This window comes from Colletotrichum chrysophilum (assembly GCF_026319265.1).
Source record: "Colletotrichum chrysophilum strain AFK26 chromosome Unknown scaffold_97, whole genome shotgun sequence".
Classification (NCBI taxonomy): Eukaryota; Fungi; Ascomycota; class Sordariomycetes; order Glomerellales; family Glomerellaceae; genus Colletotrichum; species Colletotrichum chrysophilum.
In genome coordinates this window covers 1-16,985 of record NW_026517384.1, presented here as the reverse complement: position 1 = coordinate 16,985, position 16,985 = coordinate 1, and the positions used below count along the sequence as shown (strand labels likewise).

Here is a 16,985-nt window from a genome sequence, read left to right as displayed (position 1 = left end):
AGTGTCTGCTTGGTGGTCGCATCGAATGATGAGATCAATCCTCGATATCAAAAGAGGGATGGAGAGGAAAATCAGCAAAGTTCGGGGCGGCCAGCATCTAGATCCTCTTGCGAGTGTTTACGGCCATGAGGGCAGCCTCTTTGGGGAACGTTGGTAGTCGTAGAGTTTTTGGCTTCTCTTTTTTTCTTGCGACGTGCTGCGGTCGGGCTGGGTTTCTTCCAGAACGTCTCGCATCCTTCGCTGCCGGGCGCATTTTTAATTCTCTGACAACTCTTCGATATGGGTTATTCCCTACTGCTTGCTCCCCCACGTTTTCTTTACGTCTCCTCCCTTCCTTGTCTCTCTCTTACTCGGAACTATCAAGAACCCTTTCCACCCCTACCCTGCCTACCCTACCCTTCACTCAGCTTTAATGGACAGCCTGGATTTCTCTCCGCGCCCGTTGCGAGGTGGACTGTGCTCTTGCACACGGAATAAAGTGCATCGCATGCGTCTTCCTTGTTCCTCATCGGACCGCATTTTAGGGGGAGGGAAGTGAGGTATTCATTCGCCTTCTCTGTTGCACACGCATGCGCACATGCACGCAGACTTGACCACCCACTATGTTTCTTGACTAGAGTCTTGAGAGCAGAGTGAGTGAGTGGGTTGGTGAGTTGGAAAGATGGGTTAGAGGCTGGAAGGGGGGGAGGGGCCGCCAGCCGTCATTCGTCGTCACCGCAGAAGGGCCATGCAGTGAGAAGTGTGATTATGATAAGCACGGCAGAGACGGTGTTGTCACGGCAGCTTCATTTTTTTTTCTCGTTCACTTCTATAAGTGCAGGGCGGCGGCGCAGTGCTGGTGAGACCTGTGAATAGTAAAAAGCAACCTATGGAGACCGGACTTGCTTCACGATGAAGATCGGATTGCTGGGTGACTTGTAACCACTACTACCACTGCCGCCACTTTGCTACCACTGCCACTACTATCACTACTACCTAATCATAGTGGATGATGATGGTTGGGACAGGCGGCCAGAGACAAGGGCAGAAAAGAAGCAAGAAGGGAAGAAAAAGGCAGGGCTGTCGAAGGTTCCATCGAAGGACGGTGGTTGGATGGGTGGACGAGGTGGGAAACGGTCATCGTTCGCCCTGTTTTTGGGTTCGCATCCTTGCTATCTTGGGACAAGGAATAAAAGAAAGAAAAGGGTGGGAGTTAGGCTCGAAGAGGGAAGGGGTGGTTTTGAGGCGGGCTGGGTTGGGTTTAGAGTGGCACGGCAGTGTTTTCCTGGGCCGGCGGGAGAAGTGCTGTTTTGGGTTTAAGGGGGGAAAAGGTAAGGGAAGGTTGATCGTTTTCTTGATTTTCCTTTGATTTTATTCAATGTTTAATGATGATCCCGACATGGATGGCACGGTGTGGGCATGATGGATGGCACTGACACTTTTTTGGCATGTCGAGGAGGGAAAAAGGGAACAGTAAGAAGAGAGGTTCGGGATGGCGGGATGAGGACCCCATTGGACGGTTTGGACACAGTCGGTGGTAGTGAGTGCTACGGAAGGGGGAGTAGTACTCCGAAGCTCCCCTAAGCAACCAAGGTTCGGATTATTCTATTTCATGATTTAATTGCAATGGGTATGTACCGCAGTAGACCGGGTCGTGTTTAGGAGGGAGCACCGTTGTCACCTCATTACGCATGCGGCACGGCGGTTCAATGAGGAAGATGGAGGGACGCCTCGGGCGCTGTGTGGCTCGAAGTGTTCAACTTGGGGTGGGATGGAGGGGCGGTGTGTGGTGGGTTGGTCTACCTTGTGCTGTTTTTTTTCCCTACCTTGGCTTGACCATTGTGACGGGCTACGATTTTCCTTGAAGGGTAAGTTGTTTCTGGGTTGTTGGCAGTTCACTACCGCAGCTAGACTCGCGGGAAGGTAGACAGATGGTGGTTGCGAGATTTTTTGGGTTAACTGGCGGTGGTTGGATAACGGGGGGGGCATGACAGAGTCAGTATTATGCAGACTTGCAGTATGCAGATTGAAGTGTATGTGTGGTTTAGTCCTGTAATGTGTGTAGGCTGCAACCCACTTCCCTCGTAGGCTCGTCCTCCTGGCGCCCCCCGGAGATGCATTAGGAGCATGCAAGTGTGCGTTTTCGGTCAGGGTATGTCTGGCTCGGGGAGAGCTGTGAGAGGTGCGCAGATGGATGGATGGGGGCTGCGAAGTGTGGATGGGCATGAGGGATGCGTGTGAGTTGTTGGATCAATGCACTTTTGCCGGTTCTCCTGGTGACCTGGGAAAATGCGGTATGTTTTCTTTGGGGGTGGGCAGGAAGGAACAAATTGGAGGCCTTGCGAAATGTGCGTGTTGCTGTTGTATGGAGAACAGTAAGTGCATGTTTCGGTATGGGCTGATGAGAGAAGTGTATGGGATGACATGTTCCGTCAGTTGTACAGCATTCTGAGACGGGACTAGAGAAGAAGCGCGGCGGCGGCGCAGGGCAGACAGAACTGGGACGGGAAGCACGACTACGACTATTGGCCGCGGGCAACGGACATGGGACTTTCCAGAGGCTGAAGGTTGCCAGACAATGGTGTTGTCCTCTAAAAGGCTGGATGGATGAATGAACGGGGAGTGGCCTCTTAGACAAGACAAGATGTGTCCTGAAATAGCTAGGCTGGACATGTCTGCCACGCGGATGTGTGGTGATTATGACGACGGTCGTTGAAGGGAGGAAGACGAAGAACGGCAGATGAGGGGTTTCGCCCGAGAGGCCTTACCCACGATCGCCGGGTTGTGAGTGGTCGGGCTGGGCCATTGGCTGAGAGGGAGAAGAAGGCATCTCGCACGCTAAGAAGGGCTTGGGATGATGGCCCCCTCTGCTGCCCTGGAGCGGTGTCGACGGCGGCAGAGACGGACTTTGAGGAGGCAGGGCCCAACGGAGGGTCCGTCTGGTGGTGTGGATGGCTGCGAGTTGGGCGGCGGCGACGGCGGGGCCGGGAGTTGGCGGTGGAGAGAGAAAGGGCACGCGGTGCTCTCGTTGTCCTTTGCTTGTTCAATCATGGGGTTCAACGGAGGGGAAAGGTGAGTTTACCACCGGCAGAGGCTATCTGATGGTTTCTTTGGTTCTGACGGGACCTTGCCTGGTCCCAGAGTCTAGAAATGGGCTCCATCCCACTTTGGGTGATGCGCCAAATGCCCCCGTTTCCTACGCAAAAGGGCAACTTGATTGAGTCGCTGTGTTGTTCAAACCCGGACCCCGGATAGTTCTTGGTGCTGGCCGGCTCTTCCCCGGACGGACGACCACGAAGTTTGATGTCCAGTTGACAGCTCCGGCCAAGCTCTGGGTTTGACTTGTGATAGAGTTTGACCGCGTTTTGGGGCATGGGGCCGGGGGTTCAATCAAGCAACAACGTTCACGGTTTGCAAGCCCACCGCATCACACGCTGCACACACAAACACTATGTGTCGATCATTCAATGTTTCGATGGGTGGGCTGCAGTTCCTTGCCTTGCCTTGCCGCGTTGCGGCCGTTGTGGGCGCCGCCGCTGCCCTGCGCCGCATACCAGATTCAATGCGAGCGCATTTGCAGAATTATCGGACAATATTTTCCCTTCGGCTGAGTGGGCGGCGCGCGCATTGTTTGGATAGAGTACCTGGTTCCGTGCTGCCCGCTGTGGTACCGTGATATTCGATATGGATGCCCTTCGGCTGCAAGCAGAAATATGACAAGATGGGCGGTGAAGAGTGTGGCCCGGCCTAGACCGACTCGACGGTCCTTGGGCGATGGCTAGTAAAGGCGTGGCTTGAAGTGCTCTTGTTGGACGTGATTGGGCAAATGTCACTGGGGCGAGCCGTTTTCGAACAGGTGCCTCATGCTGGGGCGTTTGTTCGGTTGTCACCTTGTCCAACTGGTCTTGCAGATAGGTAAGGTACATACAGAAACCCAAGCTCCAGCTTTGACAACTCAAGAGCCGGGGGAACCACTAGCAGCATACCGACAGACTACGCATAACAAAAAAAGATGGGGATTCTTTGGATTCTGGTCCGGTCTACGATGCACATGCGCTTGTGGTTGAAGTGGGCTGTGGAACAATAGAAACCTGTCGTCGGTAGTTGCTGGCTCGCGGATGCGCTCCCGCGATCCTTTGGGCTGGGCCGGCTCCGCTTGTCACATTCTTGTTCTCTTCGGACGAGACCAGTGCGAGGGGAAAGCTAGACCGCTTTCAAGGACGGCGCATGATGGTGGGTATTTGGGCGACGACGTAGAATTTCTTTGGAGATACGGGGTGGCTCTTGGAGGGCAGCACCACTCGCCTGCGAACATGACAAGATCGAGATGGAGCTGTTGAGGATCTGCTGCTGTAAGGGAGAGTTCGAGGCCCGGCCTTTGCAGCAGAGGGGTGGTGTGGTGATTGTGGAGTGCTGCCGAGTGGCGCCGTTGCAATGCGATGCGTGGTGCGATCGATCTCAGGCGACAACTCTCCATTGCTTCTTTTTTGGGGTAGATAATGGAGAGACATGTCAGGTAGGGAACGCGGCAGTTTGAACGTGGCTCGCTGGCGTGGTTCGAGATTTCGGAGCTTGGAGTTCGCGTTCGGGCTGGGGATGGACATGGGGTTTCACGAGAACGACGACGACAGCGACGAGGTTGAATCCTTCCCCGCCCCGGACTTGACTCGTCATGTCTTGGAACGGACGGCACGACGCGCGACAGCAGTTACGTGAGTGACGACGGTTTGGGCGACATTGAACCAGCTACGTCGACGGTGTCTCGTGGGTTGAGGAGACTGCTCATGGTGTGACGAGATCGCTACACGCCCCCCTTCATGGCACGTTCTCCAACCTCGATCGCAACGTCTGCCGTACGGCGGTGGTACATGGCCTCTCCTGGGACAATGCTTCCATTCCTCGGGTGATCTTCAATAGCCTATAGCATTGGATGGGGGATTCAGTCGTTGATGACTGTTGACATGTCGTCGCAAGGCCGGTTGTCGATGTCCAAGATCGGGTTTCTGTCGGTGGTTGTTGTCTCTGTGTCACCTGAATGTTGCGTTCCAAGAGCTGGCCGGGAGTCCGAGTGTCTCTGTCTCCCCCACTCATTCCAGTGACTAAGGTAGCTCGTGGTCCATCATGAATGGGATTGTTCAGCGATCGCGATGGCAGTGGAGCATCGCCAATGTATCACTCAGGTCTGTCTGACGCCGAGAAGAGACATCAAACACATCAGACACAGCTAAGAGCTCCGCTCAGCTATATCCGGTGGCGAACAATTTTCCAATAGCTCCGGGGGCTCGGAGAAGATGTCGAGTGTGTGTGGATGCTCCCCGCTTCAGCACGGACGGGGCCGGCGTTCTGGGGCCGGAGACTTACTCTTCACACGGAGGCATGACGGAGCCTGAATACGAAGCGCCAGCAAACCTATAATGCCGTAGCTACCGACAAACGATCGGCTTGGCAATGACCTACGCTGGTGGCGATACCGGAAAAAAAGAGGTGGTGGAGATCTGGGATCATAGCTCCTCGTCCAATTGACTCTCTTGCGAACAATGCAAAACTCTCTCACCTTTCCCATCTCGATACTCAGCGCATTGTGACCACGCCGTTCATCAATTTTAGCTCCTAGCACCGGCCAATGAGACTTCAGATGTGGCATACGGACTAGCGTCTCTGCCATCCTAGCTTTCGCAAAAGGCCTCCTCATCGCGAAAGCTTCGATTACACGTTGCCACCCCGATCTAGAGAGTTTCGAGGAGCTTTCTTGGCCCCCCTCCGCCAGCCAACCTCCGTCAAGACACCCGCGAAGAAGCCATCCCTTCCGGATTCTGCACCCGGCGCTTCCATCCCGCGCGAAGGAGCTTGCCCAAGTAACTGGGATGACGTGCCCCTGGTTTGGGTAGTGATCTTCGCGTGGTGGGAAGAGAGACCACGCGATGTCTTAGACTTAGCCGGTGCGTGTGCTCCTGAAAACGCTGCACTTTGGCCCATTCCGTCGTCCATCGCGATTCATCTTCGAGACACAACACCATGTTCTGAGGTGGGAAATCTGGGACCAAACACCAGCTCAGCTTTCATCAAAAGCACTAACGAATGTATTCCCAACTCGATTAAGGCCAACGTCTTGATCGTGTCTTGGCTACTGAGAACGGGCGCGGAGGGAGATCAACACGCCAGGTTATCCGAGAGTGCTTCGTTATCAAGTGGGATCGACCACGTAGGTCTCCCTTTGCCCGTCTCAAGGTTAGCTATGTCTCGCAAAGGAAGCCAGGAGATCTTCGATCTTCCCGGACATGCGCGCAGGCTGAACGGTTGGAGATTGCCGAGGGCATACTGCAACGTATCCGTACCCCCCCGCTAAACCAACAACAGTTGCCCTCTCAGGCAAAACACCGCGAAAAGATGTCGTCCTATCATTGCGCGCTTGACGATGGCGCAATCGAGCTCGTCTATCGCCACTTGACTTTGGAGCTGTCAGAACTCTGTCAAACAACCCTTGCCGCAGGGTTTGCTCCGACATATCTGATCCATGTCTATCAACATCATCAAAGAGGTAGCTCAACACCAAAGCGCATGAACAATGACCGACCGCAAGCCAAGTCAACAAATCCTTCAAAGGGGGTCGCCTTCCGACGTCCGCTGCCTCACAAGGCCACGCAGCTGGAGGGGAACCTTGGGACCTGCCGCCGCCGCCCGCGCGTGCGCCCTGGTCCCAACCCTATGCACCGCCCCTTCTGACAGCCGCCGTCTGATGTTTTCGAGACGCTATGAGGTCAACGATCCCACGGCCGCTTACTACGCAAGCCATTCCCGTGCGTAGGCTCGTCTCCGGGTGTGAACCAATCAGGTACGAGGGGGGACGAGCTCGAGAGTAGATGAGCCGGGCGTGGGACACAAAGGTGTGAGAGCAAAGCCGCAAACACTCAAGCCTCCGTAATGATCAACCGTGGCTGGAGCAAAGGATCGGGTCCGAGCAGTGGCTTGACGTCGAGCTACATATTGACAATATGCAGACAAGCTTCGCGACAGGTCCTGCACGGTGACTAACCGGCTAGCTCGACAAGGCACGGCTTGTTAGTAATCTCATGATGTCTGGAGATTTCCCGGCAGATTCATATTTCGACGAAGACGGACAGCACAGATCATGGCGGCCCGTGGTTGAACGAGGTGACTAACCACTTACACGATAGCCAAGCGCTAAGGGGATAATAATTCCCGTCCGCGTTGGTTCTGCTACCATTGTTCGTTCAATAGTCTCGTATCCGTGCCCACGCTACGCAGCCTTGGTTTTCTTCCCACGTCCCGTCGAGATAGAGAAAATTCCCCGACAGGCCTCAGGGGTCCTCATCTCGAGCCGCGCACCGGTCCAGCATCTAAGCGAGGCGGCGGCGCACGGTACCGTCTTTTCTGTTTCTGTACGCCTCTGACTATATCAGCCTGTTTCCAAGCCGCCATTATGTAATCCAAATCTACGCGTACCGTGGCTCGTGGGCTACCTTGGCGCTGGGCGTGGCGGGGGGTGGGTTACCTCCTCTTCTTTAGGAAGAGACCATTCGTGTGTTGAGAAAAGGGACCGAGAGCGGGAGTGGTTGTGAGGCGGGCGTCAAGTGATCCATGCGTTCGAGCCTCTTGTGAATGTTCCTTCCGCGCCGGCTGATGAGTAGTAGGATGCGCGGAACTGGTACCCCGGAGGGCTGTGATGGGACGGCGTCAAGCTCGCCCTCCTTCCTCTCCCGTGAACGCCGCGTGCCGCCGGAGAAGTGGAGCCTCACTCCACGCGCTGGAAAGGACAGCTTTGGCTTGTATTCGCTTTCAATATGTTTTGGTAATCTCGATGTGAGTGGCTTGATGCCTACGGTCCACATAACCCGACATCACGGTCCGTGGTTCGTGCGACTGCGCTGTTTGCAGTGCTGGGTCTGGACCCTGGCCTATTACGAGACGTGGCCGCACCAGTGTCCGCTCGTGGCGGCGGCTCTGTGTCAATGGCGTCGGTCGCCAAGAGATTTGAATGTGCTCTGATAGGCGTCATAAGTTATCAAGGGTTTCGCGGGAGCGGCGGCGAGAGGCCAGACATAAGCACGGGACACCTCAGACACGGGGATGAAGCCTGATGGATTGGATGCTTGCGAAGTATAGGTATTGATGGGTGACATTGAGGGCTCTTCAAACGACATAAGGGTAGGGAACTTATTGCTTATGATCGACGGGCTTGCTTTGTAAAAATGATGTGCCGTCTGGTCCATTGTGAGGCGGACAATGTTTTGGCACACCATCTCATCATGATGCGACAGTTAGCCGGAGCATGTGTCTGGGGCCGCTGGATGAGCTGTGCATTTTTGCCATCATACGGTCCTGGATAGACCTTGATTGACGTGGCTTGATGAACGGTGCTCAGCGTATGACGAAGGGAATCCCGTCCGCTTGGATCGTGGCTGAGGACCCCTATGCCCCCATGTCGATATGTCGCGAGAGGTTAAAAGTCGTGAAGGGTGGTGAGTGAACAGGGCCCCCCTTTTCGGTCAGTACACCGCGTTTTTGCACGGACGATACAATCTCCTTACCAATGACGCCAGAGGTTGAACCGCAAGACGCTCAACCCGTCTGAGAGCATAATTGACTCATATTAACGGGGACCAGACCGTTGACATTAAGGAGAGAAGATCTGTCCCTAAACCGCGCACGGCGTCAAGTTCCAGCTTGTGCGAGATGAAAACGACAGCTCGTCATCTGCCACCGGACAGTTCGCCATGTGCTGTGGCATGATTGAGTTCCAGGAACCATCATGGCCCAGCGGAAAGTGTGACAAGGTCCCTTATCCTGCCTACCTGTATTCGGTCTAACTAGCCACGCACCTGGTTGCAAAGAGTTTTGTTAGCACCTGCGCGATGGCAGAGTTTGGGCCACAATGACTCGTCTCGTCCCTTTTGGGTGCACTGTTCTACGCTCACGCCGCCTCGGCGTGATCGTATCCGAAGGAGTGAAGGTATCCAAACTCTAAAACAGGATGTGGACGGGATGTGATGAGATGGATGATTTGTAGATGGGTGCAAGCAAGATTGGAGAGAGCACGCGTTCGTCGCGGATGGCGCCGACGTTGCGTTTTCTCCCTTCCTCGCAGAAACGAGTTTGGCTTCGAGTGGGCAAGCGTAGGCAAAGTGTAAGTTCGATGTTGCCTTTTGTTGTGTCGTTGTGCACTGGCCAGTTTGTTTGGGTTCACCACGTTTCTGGGATGGGGTGTTCACGATGTTCCATGGGCTGAGCTTGTGGGTTGAAGTGTTGCGTGATTGTGAATCTAGCGGCGCCGGGGAACAGGCCACGATGCAGTCGAAATGGTCCCATGAACGCCGGCCGGGGGCAGAAGTTTTGGAGAGGGATGGGAGGGAAAGGTAAGAGCCATGGACGGGTTGGGCTGAAAGTTTGTGTGGGGAAAGGATCGTGATGATGATCGTGATGGGATTTGTTTGATAGAATGACTCGGCGTTTTGCAGTTCATGAGAGCTTCCGGGTTCTCACTAAAGCCGAAAGGCGCGAAATAGAGAACCGCCAAGAGAAGTATGTTCGTTGTGTTGGTTGTCTCGTGGCTTTCCCGCTTCATCCGTTTGCAGGGAAAGCCATGGGCTGCACGCGTCTTTGTCAGCGTGGCAGCAGTGGCAGCAACCAAGATTAGCCTTTCTCGTCCTGCATGTGTATTTGTGTGTGTGCTGTCTGGTTTGGGGTAAGGACGAGGTCAGAAGCACGTTTTCGGAAATCCTTGAATCGACTACGACTTTACCATCCGCCCATCTTCCATCACTGCGGCCGGACGGCATGCGGCAGTCCTCTTGGGCGGCCGAGTGGCTCCTGGGGTCACCGTACCAGAAAAGAAGGCTTACGGCCGGAGTGGGTGCTCCGTGCTCGTCGGCAGACTGGCCGGAGTTCGGTCGGGAGTTTCAAGTGAAACATGACCGCGAAGGACAGTGGCTTCCCGCCCGCAATAGAACTTGTTTGAGTTTGTCAGCCATCAGGGACGCGCCTCGGACAACTGGGCCGGCGACCGAGGGCTTGTCATTGGATATGGCATCGTGACTTCAGTTGAAGTAGGAGAAATAGGATCAGGGGGAAATCCGTTGTTAAAGTTGACTTTTGCTGCCCTATGATATCTTTCCGTGATAACGAAACATTGACAGCTTGTCTGAGCGAGATTTGAGTTGCTATGCGCCTCTTCTAGAACCGGAACCGGATAGCGAAGGAAAAGGGTGATGAGGCCTACGTGTTCGGTGTTAAGGTTGCGGGAGAAGGCTGATAAAAACAGGAACACCCATCGTCGAGTTTCTTGGCGTTGACATGTTGGTGGGTTTGGTGATGGCTTTATCACGAGGCTGACCGGGAGTGTCGGGCGTCCTGCGACGATGAGGATCATAGCTGATACGCGTTTGCGACTCTATCCGGGACCTTGAGATGATTCTCATACCGCAATCTCACTCTTCAGCTTTGAGATGAGAATTTGAGCCCAACTTCAGGACGAATAAACACCAGATGACTTCGGACAAGAAATGCTTGATTACCGCCTGCTCCGCTGTTCCTGTCTCGCCTGTCTTGTCGTTTGATGTCGATGCCTCGAGGTTGTGAGCTGTCAGAGTAAGGAACACGGAGCTTCTCTGTCTTGTTAGTTCAAAATGAATATAGGGCTGTAACGCTTTGACACTCATCTTTCAGCAAACATGAAACGCATCTCACGTTGGAGCCGGAAACCGCGAGCTTAAGTCAATCAAGCCTTTTGGAATGAGAAAGTAATCATCAGAAGAAGAAACGGAAAGACATGGGAAAGTCAAACATCGTGAAGATTCATGACAGGGTTTTCAAGCGGCCGACAAAATGGCCTTTTGCATCCTCCCTCCTTTTCCATACTCTCCATGCGCACTAACTCTATCTTTGTCCGTGGTGTTCCTCCGGTGGTGCCCTGCTCTGCCTACGGATTTGCTGGTCGCATCTTCAGACTCGGCCGGGACTCAACCAGCGAGCTGGCAGCCACACACCTAGTCGCTGGGGGTGATCGGACCTCCGGGGACCGGAGATTGAGTGACGATGGGCCCACCCGGGACCGGCTGGTCTGGGATGATCGGGCCCCCGGGCACAGGCTTATCGGGGATAAGCGGACCACCCGGAATTGGTTGGTCGGGGATGATGGGACCGACACCGATGTCTTGACCACATGCTTTGAGGGCTGCGATGATGGCTTGCTCCAGGTTCCAGATTTCGAAAGGAGGCTTATTCCCGTAAATGAGAAGCAGGCTCGTCAAAGTTGCGCGGAGACCAATGACATCAGAGTCCTTGCAGCCGCCAATTTCAAAGATTTGTCGTTTTGCAGAAGGGCCAAAGACGACGGTGGCTTCGCCGAGCGCGATGGTGTCGACCTCAACGCCCTTGCCAGCAAGAATGTCGGCGAGGTGTAGCAGTATCATGTATGTGCCTACTGATGGCTTGGCTTCTTTGGTGTAAGACTCAAGGAGTGAGAGATAGGTGTCTCTGAGGGCACCAAAATTTCCATCACGCCGTGTTACGGTTGCTCCTGCCTGGAAGAGTATTAGTTCATCGTCATAAAGACAGCTAGAAGAAACGTCGGAAGGATCGTATGGAATGTGAACGTGTAAAGTCTGGGATGTACTTACCTGTCGCTTTCCTGGCCTTATGTCCGGTGCCGTAATAGGAGGGTTGGTAGGAGAATTGCCACCTGGAATTAGGATGACAGAGCCTTCTCCTATTCCAAACTGGGGAGCAGCAATGCTCAGAGCCGCAAAGCCCAGCAAAGCTAGGTGGTAGGCCCGCATCGTGGGTGCTAGGCTGTGCTAGAAGCAGTGAGTGCAGAGTGATGGATGCTCGAGACTTAAATGCTAGTATTCTGATTCCCAACCCAAGCTTAAACTCAGCTGCCACTGTAAAAGGTAGCGTTCTGCCCCTCGTTTGGCATCGCAGAGTTCATTAATATTAATATGGATTATACGAGAGCTGTGCCGGCGCAAAGTAAATGGAGTGCAGCCGGCGGAATTTACCCGAGCGAGTTCGCCGTGGGTAAAACCGAGACGTGCTCTCCAATTAGCCGTCAGACTTGAGATCAAGGAGAACCACGGTAATAGCTCATTCTCAGATATTGTGGCTGGGCCCCATCTCTGAAAAGTGTTGTTCCTGATGGGATTGGTGACAAGGCTGCTGGAACGGAGGAAGTTATCGAACCGATGTATTCAGTTCTGGAAATACGGAGGGAACGGGCCCTTCCTACTAACATAACAGATCTAGGAAACCACACCTTGCGCTGCAATTGAAATGGGAAGGTCTTGAGGAAAGCATCGTATTTCTGGTATTGAGAGCATAGATTATGGTCCAATCCAGCAACAGAGTGAGTCGACTCACAAGTTCTCGGTGTATTGAAGCCAAAGTTTTGTGCTGCCGGTTATGAACAAAAGTGCTGCCTAAATAAGGGTGCGATTAATCATCCGCAAGTTCTAGACTGGATATCATCGTCTCTAACGCGCCAATTACATTCTCGTACACAGCCTCTTGAAGGCGCGGTTTGGTTAGATCCGATCCGTACCCGAAGTCGCAACGGAGGCATTTTTGAGTAATCTCGTGATATCGGGGACCCAATGATGATGCTCTCAAAGCCAACTTGCGAACCTTGAGGACGTCCTCTGGCTCAACTCTGGTCCACCTACCTATTTGCAGGAGTGCCACACCAAGACTGTGTAGTGTGGAGTTGTCGATTCCACAGAATAATCGTTCATCTTCTGATATTTGGGATGGAGCTAACGAGTCTGACGAGGCTTGAACGTCCTCCATCGAGTAGAGCTGATGTTGGGTGACCTCTACGCGGAGATGCAGTGTGCGGAGAGCTTCTGAAACCTCTTCGCTTTGGTGAGCTTTGAAGAAAGCAAGGTCTCTCAATCGCCAGAATTCGCTCAGCCATGGCGTGGAGTGAAACTTGAGAACTGCTGTTACCAAAGAGCGAGCTAGTCTGAGCCGATCGAGCGTCGAAAAAAAGTCTCTTGACGAATCATCAAGAACCTCGTCCATAGCAACCACCTTCTGGCTTGTAGACGGAGAATGAAGAGCCCCCTTACAAAAGCTATCTTTAGCCGGATAAAATGAATGGCGGAACGCTTCGTCTGAGTGTACGTCCAAGTGACCTAGGCACTTTGCATTTAGTTGTCGCGTGAGCTCCTTGCAAATATCCTTCGATAGTCCGAGGTCACAAGATTCATAGGCAGTACTTTGACCGGAAGACACATGTGCAAGACCATCATTGCTTTGTACGCGTGTCTGAACTGCGGTTTCTGCAAATCTCACAACCTTGAGTCGCTTGTGAGAAGCAGATCCGTCCTCTTGAGTAGAGGAGAGCTGCCCAGGGAGTTTGGGCTCGATCCATTCCAAGTTCTGCGATCGTACTTCCAGCTGGACGAGTGTTGATTTTAACATCTCCCTGGTATGGTTACGGCAGACGAGGGCTAGGTTCATCTGTACTTCGCCTTGCACTCTGTGTGTCTCCACGAACAGCTTCACGGCATGCCCGAGGTGACCAGGTTGTCCACAATTCCATGTCCGCACCAGTGCCTCATAGAGAGCCTTCGAGGCCCTTCGAGTCCTGATGAGACTAGCCCAGTCTCCTCTCCGAGAAGATTTAGCGCGGACAGCGGAACAAGACTTTGGTTCGTGGATCTCCACAACCTGCTCTCTCAGGCCCTTGAGCTCGTTATTGGATGACCGAAGCTTGTCCAGCGTCTTCTCCAAAGTAGCTGCGTTTAATGCAACTTTGACACCCTCCTGACCTTTTCTAACAATGTTCTTCAATTTTCCGCTCTGTTAAACGTTAGTAGAAGGGATCGCCCCTTCACCGAATTTCCCGAAGGATCGACATACCTTCGCCTTAGTGCGCTCTTCCAAATTCATTATATCTGCTTCCAGAGTACTAATACTCTGAGAGATTTCGGCGGTAATATCATGCCATGTATCGTAGTTTTCGTGCAATCGGGATCGAAGTGAGGCATCGAGATCAGGCCCACGCCAACCATCGTGGTCGGCGTCGGATACCATGTCTGCAGCAATATCATCGTCCTCAATGACAAATTTGAGCCATAATCGACATTCGTTGGCGAAAACTTGACGCTGAATCCTGAGAACTTTCTGTAACTTTTTGGTCTCTTTGGAGCGGTGTCGAAAGAGCTTCAACTTGCGTTTGACTTCTTTGTATGCCTTAATCGCACCGCCGATCAAGGGCACGATGCCAGCAACGCCCAGCGCAAGCTCGGCCATGGCACCTCAAAAGCAAAAGCCTCTAGTATCCGATAGTCAAGAGCCTGATGAACTAAAACAAACGAGAAAGAGTCTGTTCAAACGAAAGCGCAAGTTAGGTTGGATGTGCCGACGTCACAACGTGTGACAAGCAGGCTGCGCTGACGCTGAGTCAGACAAGCTCTATGTAGAGCTGACGAATCAGACATCGCCAGAGCCAAGAAGAAAAGTGGCAGCGGCACAGCCCCTCAGCACCCGTATCACCTGTCTCACGTGCAGATAGCGAGGCATTTTTTCTTCCCGAATGCATGTCATGCCCAGGCATCTTTCGATCTGGATCACCACGTTCCTCTAGGAAACCATTTCGCCAATCGAGGGTCGACTCCATGGACAAAGATGACCGAAGAAAATGAAATCTCCGCGAGAAGCAGACACCTATGATTCCGCTCGAATACAAAATTGGATTGCTGAAGCGGTCCTGGACGCCCCAGAAGCTAAGAGCCTCGTCAGCCGACTTTGCGCGGAGTGCGTAACGGTAATCAAAGCCGCGATTAAAGAAACGAGCTGCCGGCAGGATATACCCGGATCTACTTATCGTAGCTTAGAGAGAAATGGAAGCTCGTTGATACTTTGGGCTGATGGCCATGATGTTGTTCATGGAAATCTCGATAATGCCATACAGCAGTCGACCACATTGCAGCGATGCATACTGGAGCATCTTGCGAGCATCAGTGAAACGCTATTCAGTCGTTAGTCTTTACTCATCAGTGGAAAGAAAATCGCGTGGCTAATTTCTTCTCCAGGACTGATCCCCAAACTCTTTCCACCAAACGGGGATATGCAGTACCGGACAAGCCTTCTTGAATCCTTGACATGGGAAGCACAGACGACCATGGAAGACAATTGCGGCCGATCTGACGACGGAGATAGTGAAGGTGATAGCTCCACTGTATCTGACTCGAACGACTGGGAAGATATAGCGTATGACATACAGACGGACGTCGAATGTTTGGTCGATCTTGAGCCTCTCATCCAGTCTCCGTTTGTTGAGTCTCGGCAGACAAAACAGACATCAAAGGGAACAAATGAACTGCAATCATGGACACCGCTTCAATTCTATTCGGACCGTATTGTCAACCGATTTCCGCATGCTCAGCACCAACTGGTTTACCGACTTGCCAGTGCAAATTGGGAACGCTTTCAAAGAATCCAATTGGATAAGGAGCAAAATATGGGGGTAACAACAGATGAAGAAAGGGCCGCAGCTGCTCCCCTTCCTCTTACAGAAAAAGGATCTACCTCCCTTGATTCTGGGCTCGGGCCGTCAATCGTGCCCGGAAGCTCCTACGCGGAAACGATAATGTCATATGGACAGAACATTAAGCACTCGATCAAGATTCCAACACTGCCAGCTGAAGCAAAGAAAGGGAAGTCTTTCGATTGTGTTGCATGTGGCCGTCTTCAAGCTGGCGTCTGGAATAATTCGACTTGGAAGTAAGTTTGCGGCCTATTTTGAACTCAACGAAGACGCTAACCAATGCTAGAAAGCACTTTTTCAATGATTTGCGACCTTGGATCTGTCATGATATTTCGTGCCAGTACGGAACCGAGCCTTTCCTGACTCGGGAAGACTGGGTTCAGCATCTGGCGTTGGATCATTATTATGCCAGCCGGTGGGAATCATTCAAATGTCCCCTATGTTTGGAGGCTACCGGGCAGGGAAAATCTACGATACTACAACACCTCTCCAATCACTTAGAAGAGATTTCCCTGTCCTCTTTTCCAACCGGGGTTGACTCAGACTGTGACGACGACAGCGACTCGGATAGCCATACCTCTAGCCTCCAGGATGTGGATGTGCCGGACCCAAATCAAGAAACAGGCGGCGACGAGAACCAACAGCCATTGAACCAATCTGTTGAACCAGGTGTTGCAGTGAATTGTGATTCAAAGTTCCTGAGTGTCACCTCAAGGTCATACTCGGGAGTATCACCAGGAACAGGTCGCACGAACCAAAGCCCTGAGATATCGACCGACGTTTTCCCGAGTGAGCTTATATCTCCAGCTCCGCAAGTTAACGACATGACCAAGCGCCTGTCGCCTTCCGATCCAAAATGGGCACAGTATAAGGACGCGATCGAGATGATGTATGTGTTCGATCGCCTGTCTCAGAAGAAAATCAGGAAAAAGCTTGGCGAAGTCGGGTTTGAAGTGAGGTGAGTCTGCTATTCCTTGTGCCTTCATGCACGATGAATGCTGACATTATTTAGAAAATCGGAACTTGAGGCCCAACTAAGATTCTGGAAAGTTCTGAGAAATCCGGAGAGACCGGTTACTGAGGATTTGTTCGAGTCATCGGAACTTGCCAGGAAATCACTGCCGGGGAACCCACTGAACCCGAAACCGCCCTGCAACACTCTCTATGTCGGTAACCTTCCTATCGACACTTCCGAGGAAGAGCTTAAGGCTGTGTTCGCCAAGCAAATAGGATATGTGCGCCTCTGCTTCCGGACCAAGCAGCACGGCCCTATGTGTTTTGTTCAGTTTGAGGACGTATCTTTCGCTACAAAGGCTCTCCATGAGCTATACGGTTACCCTTTTGTTACGACCCGACAGGCATGACACGTTGGAACAGCCCCGCCTGGCATCTCGGCGGCTAACGCAGAACATATGTAAGCAGTAACACAGGTGTAACCAGGAACCATCGGGAAAGGAAGAACTATGGTACAGGTCACGTGACTTTGGAAACAGCACGG

The 16,985-nt window shown here is 52.8% G+C and overlaps 3 protein-coding genes across 3 annotated transcripts; 1 reads left to right on the top strand and 2 right to left on the bottom strand.

Annotated features, from left to right (window-relative positions):
* Positions 1 to 10,982: 10,982 nt before the first annotated feature.
* Positions 10,983 to 11,408, bottom strand: COL26b_009748 (uncharacterized protein; the record flags this gene model as incomplete). Its single annotated transcript, XM_053182465.1, has 1 exon — positions 10,983 to 11,408. The coding sequence occupies one exon, from the start codon at positions 11,406 to 11,408 to the stop codon at positions 10,983 to 10,985; it is 426 nt and encodes a 141-aa protein (XP_053033552.1).
* Positions 11,409 to 13,283: 1,875 nt separating this feature from the next.
* On the bottom strand, positions 13,284 to 14,250 carry COL26b_009747 (uncharacterized protein; the record flags this gene model as incomplete). The annotated part of the gene is made up of 3 exons (XM_053182464.1): positions 13,284 to 13,392; positions 13,493 to 13,797; positions 13,858 to 14,250. 3 exons carry the CDS (start codon positions 14,248 to 14,250, stop codon positions 13,284 to 13,286), a joined length of 807 nt encoding a protein of 268 aa, XP_053033551.1.
* A 2,061-nt stretch (positions 14,251 to 16,311) lies between these two features.
* Positions 16,312 to 16,851, top strand: COL26b_009746 (uncharacterized protein; the record flags this gene model as incomplete). Its single annotated transcript, XM_053182463.1, has 2 exons — positions 16,312 to 16,445; positions 16,500 to 16,851. 2 exons carry the CDS (start codon positions 16,312 to 16,314, stop codon positions 16,849 to 16,851), a joined length of 486 nt encoding a protein of 161 aa, XP_053033550.1.
* Between the last annotated feature and the right edge of the window lie 134 nt (positions 16,852 to 16,985).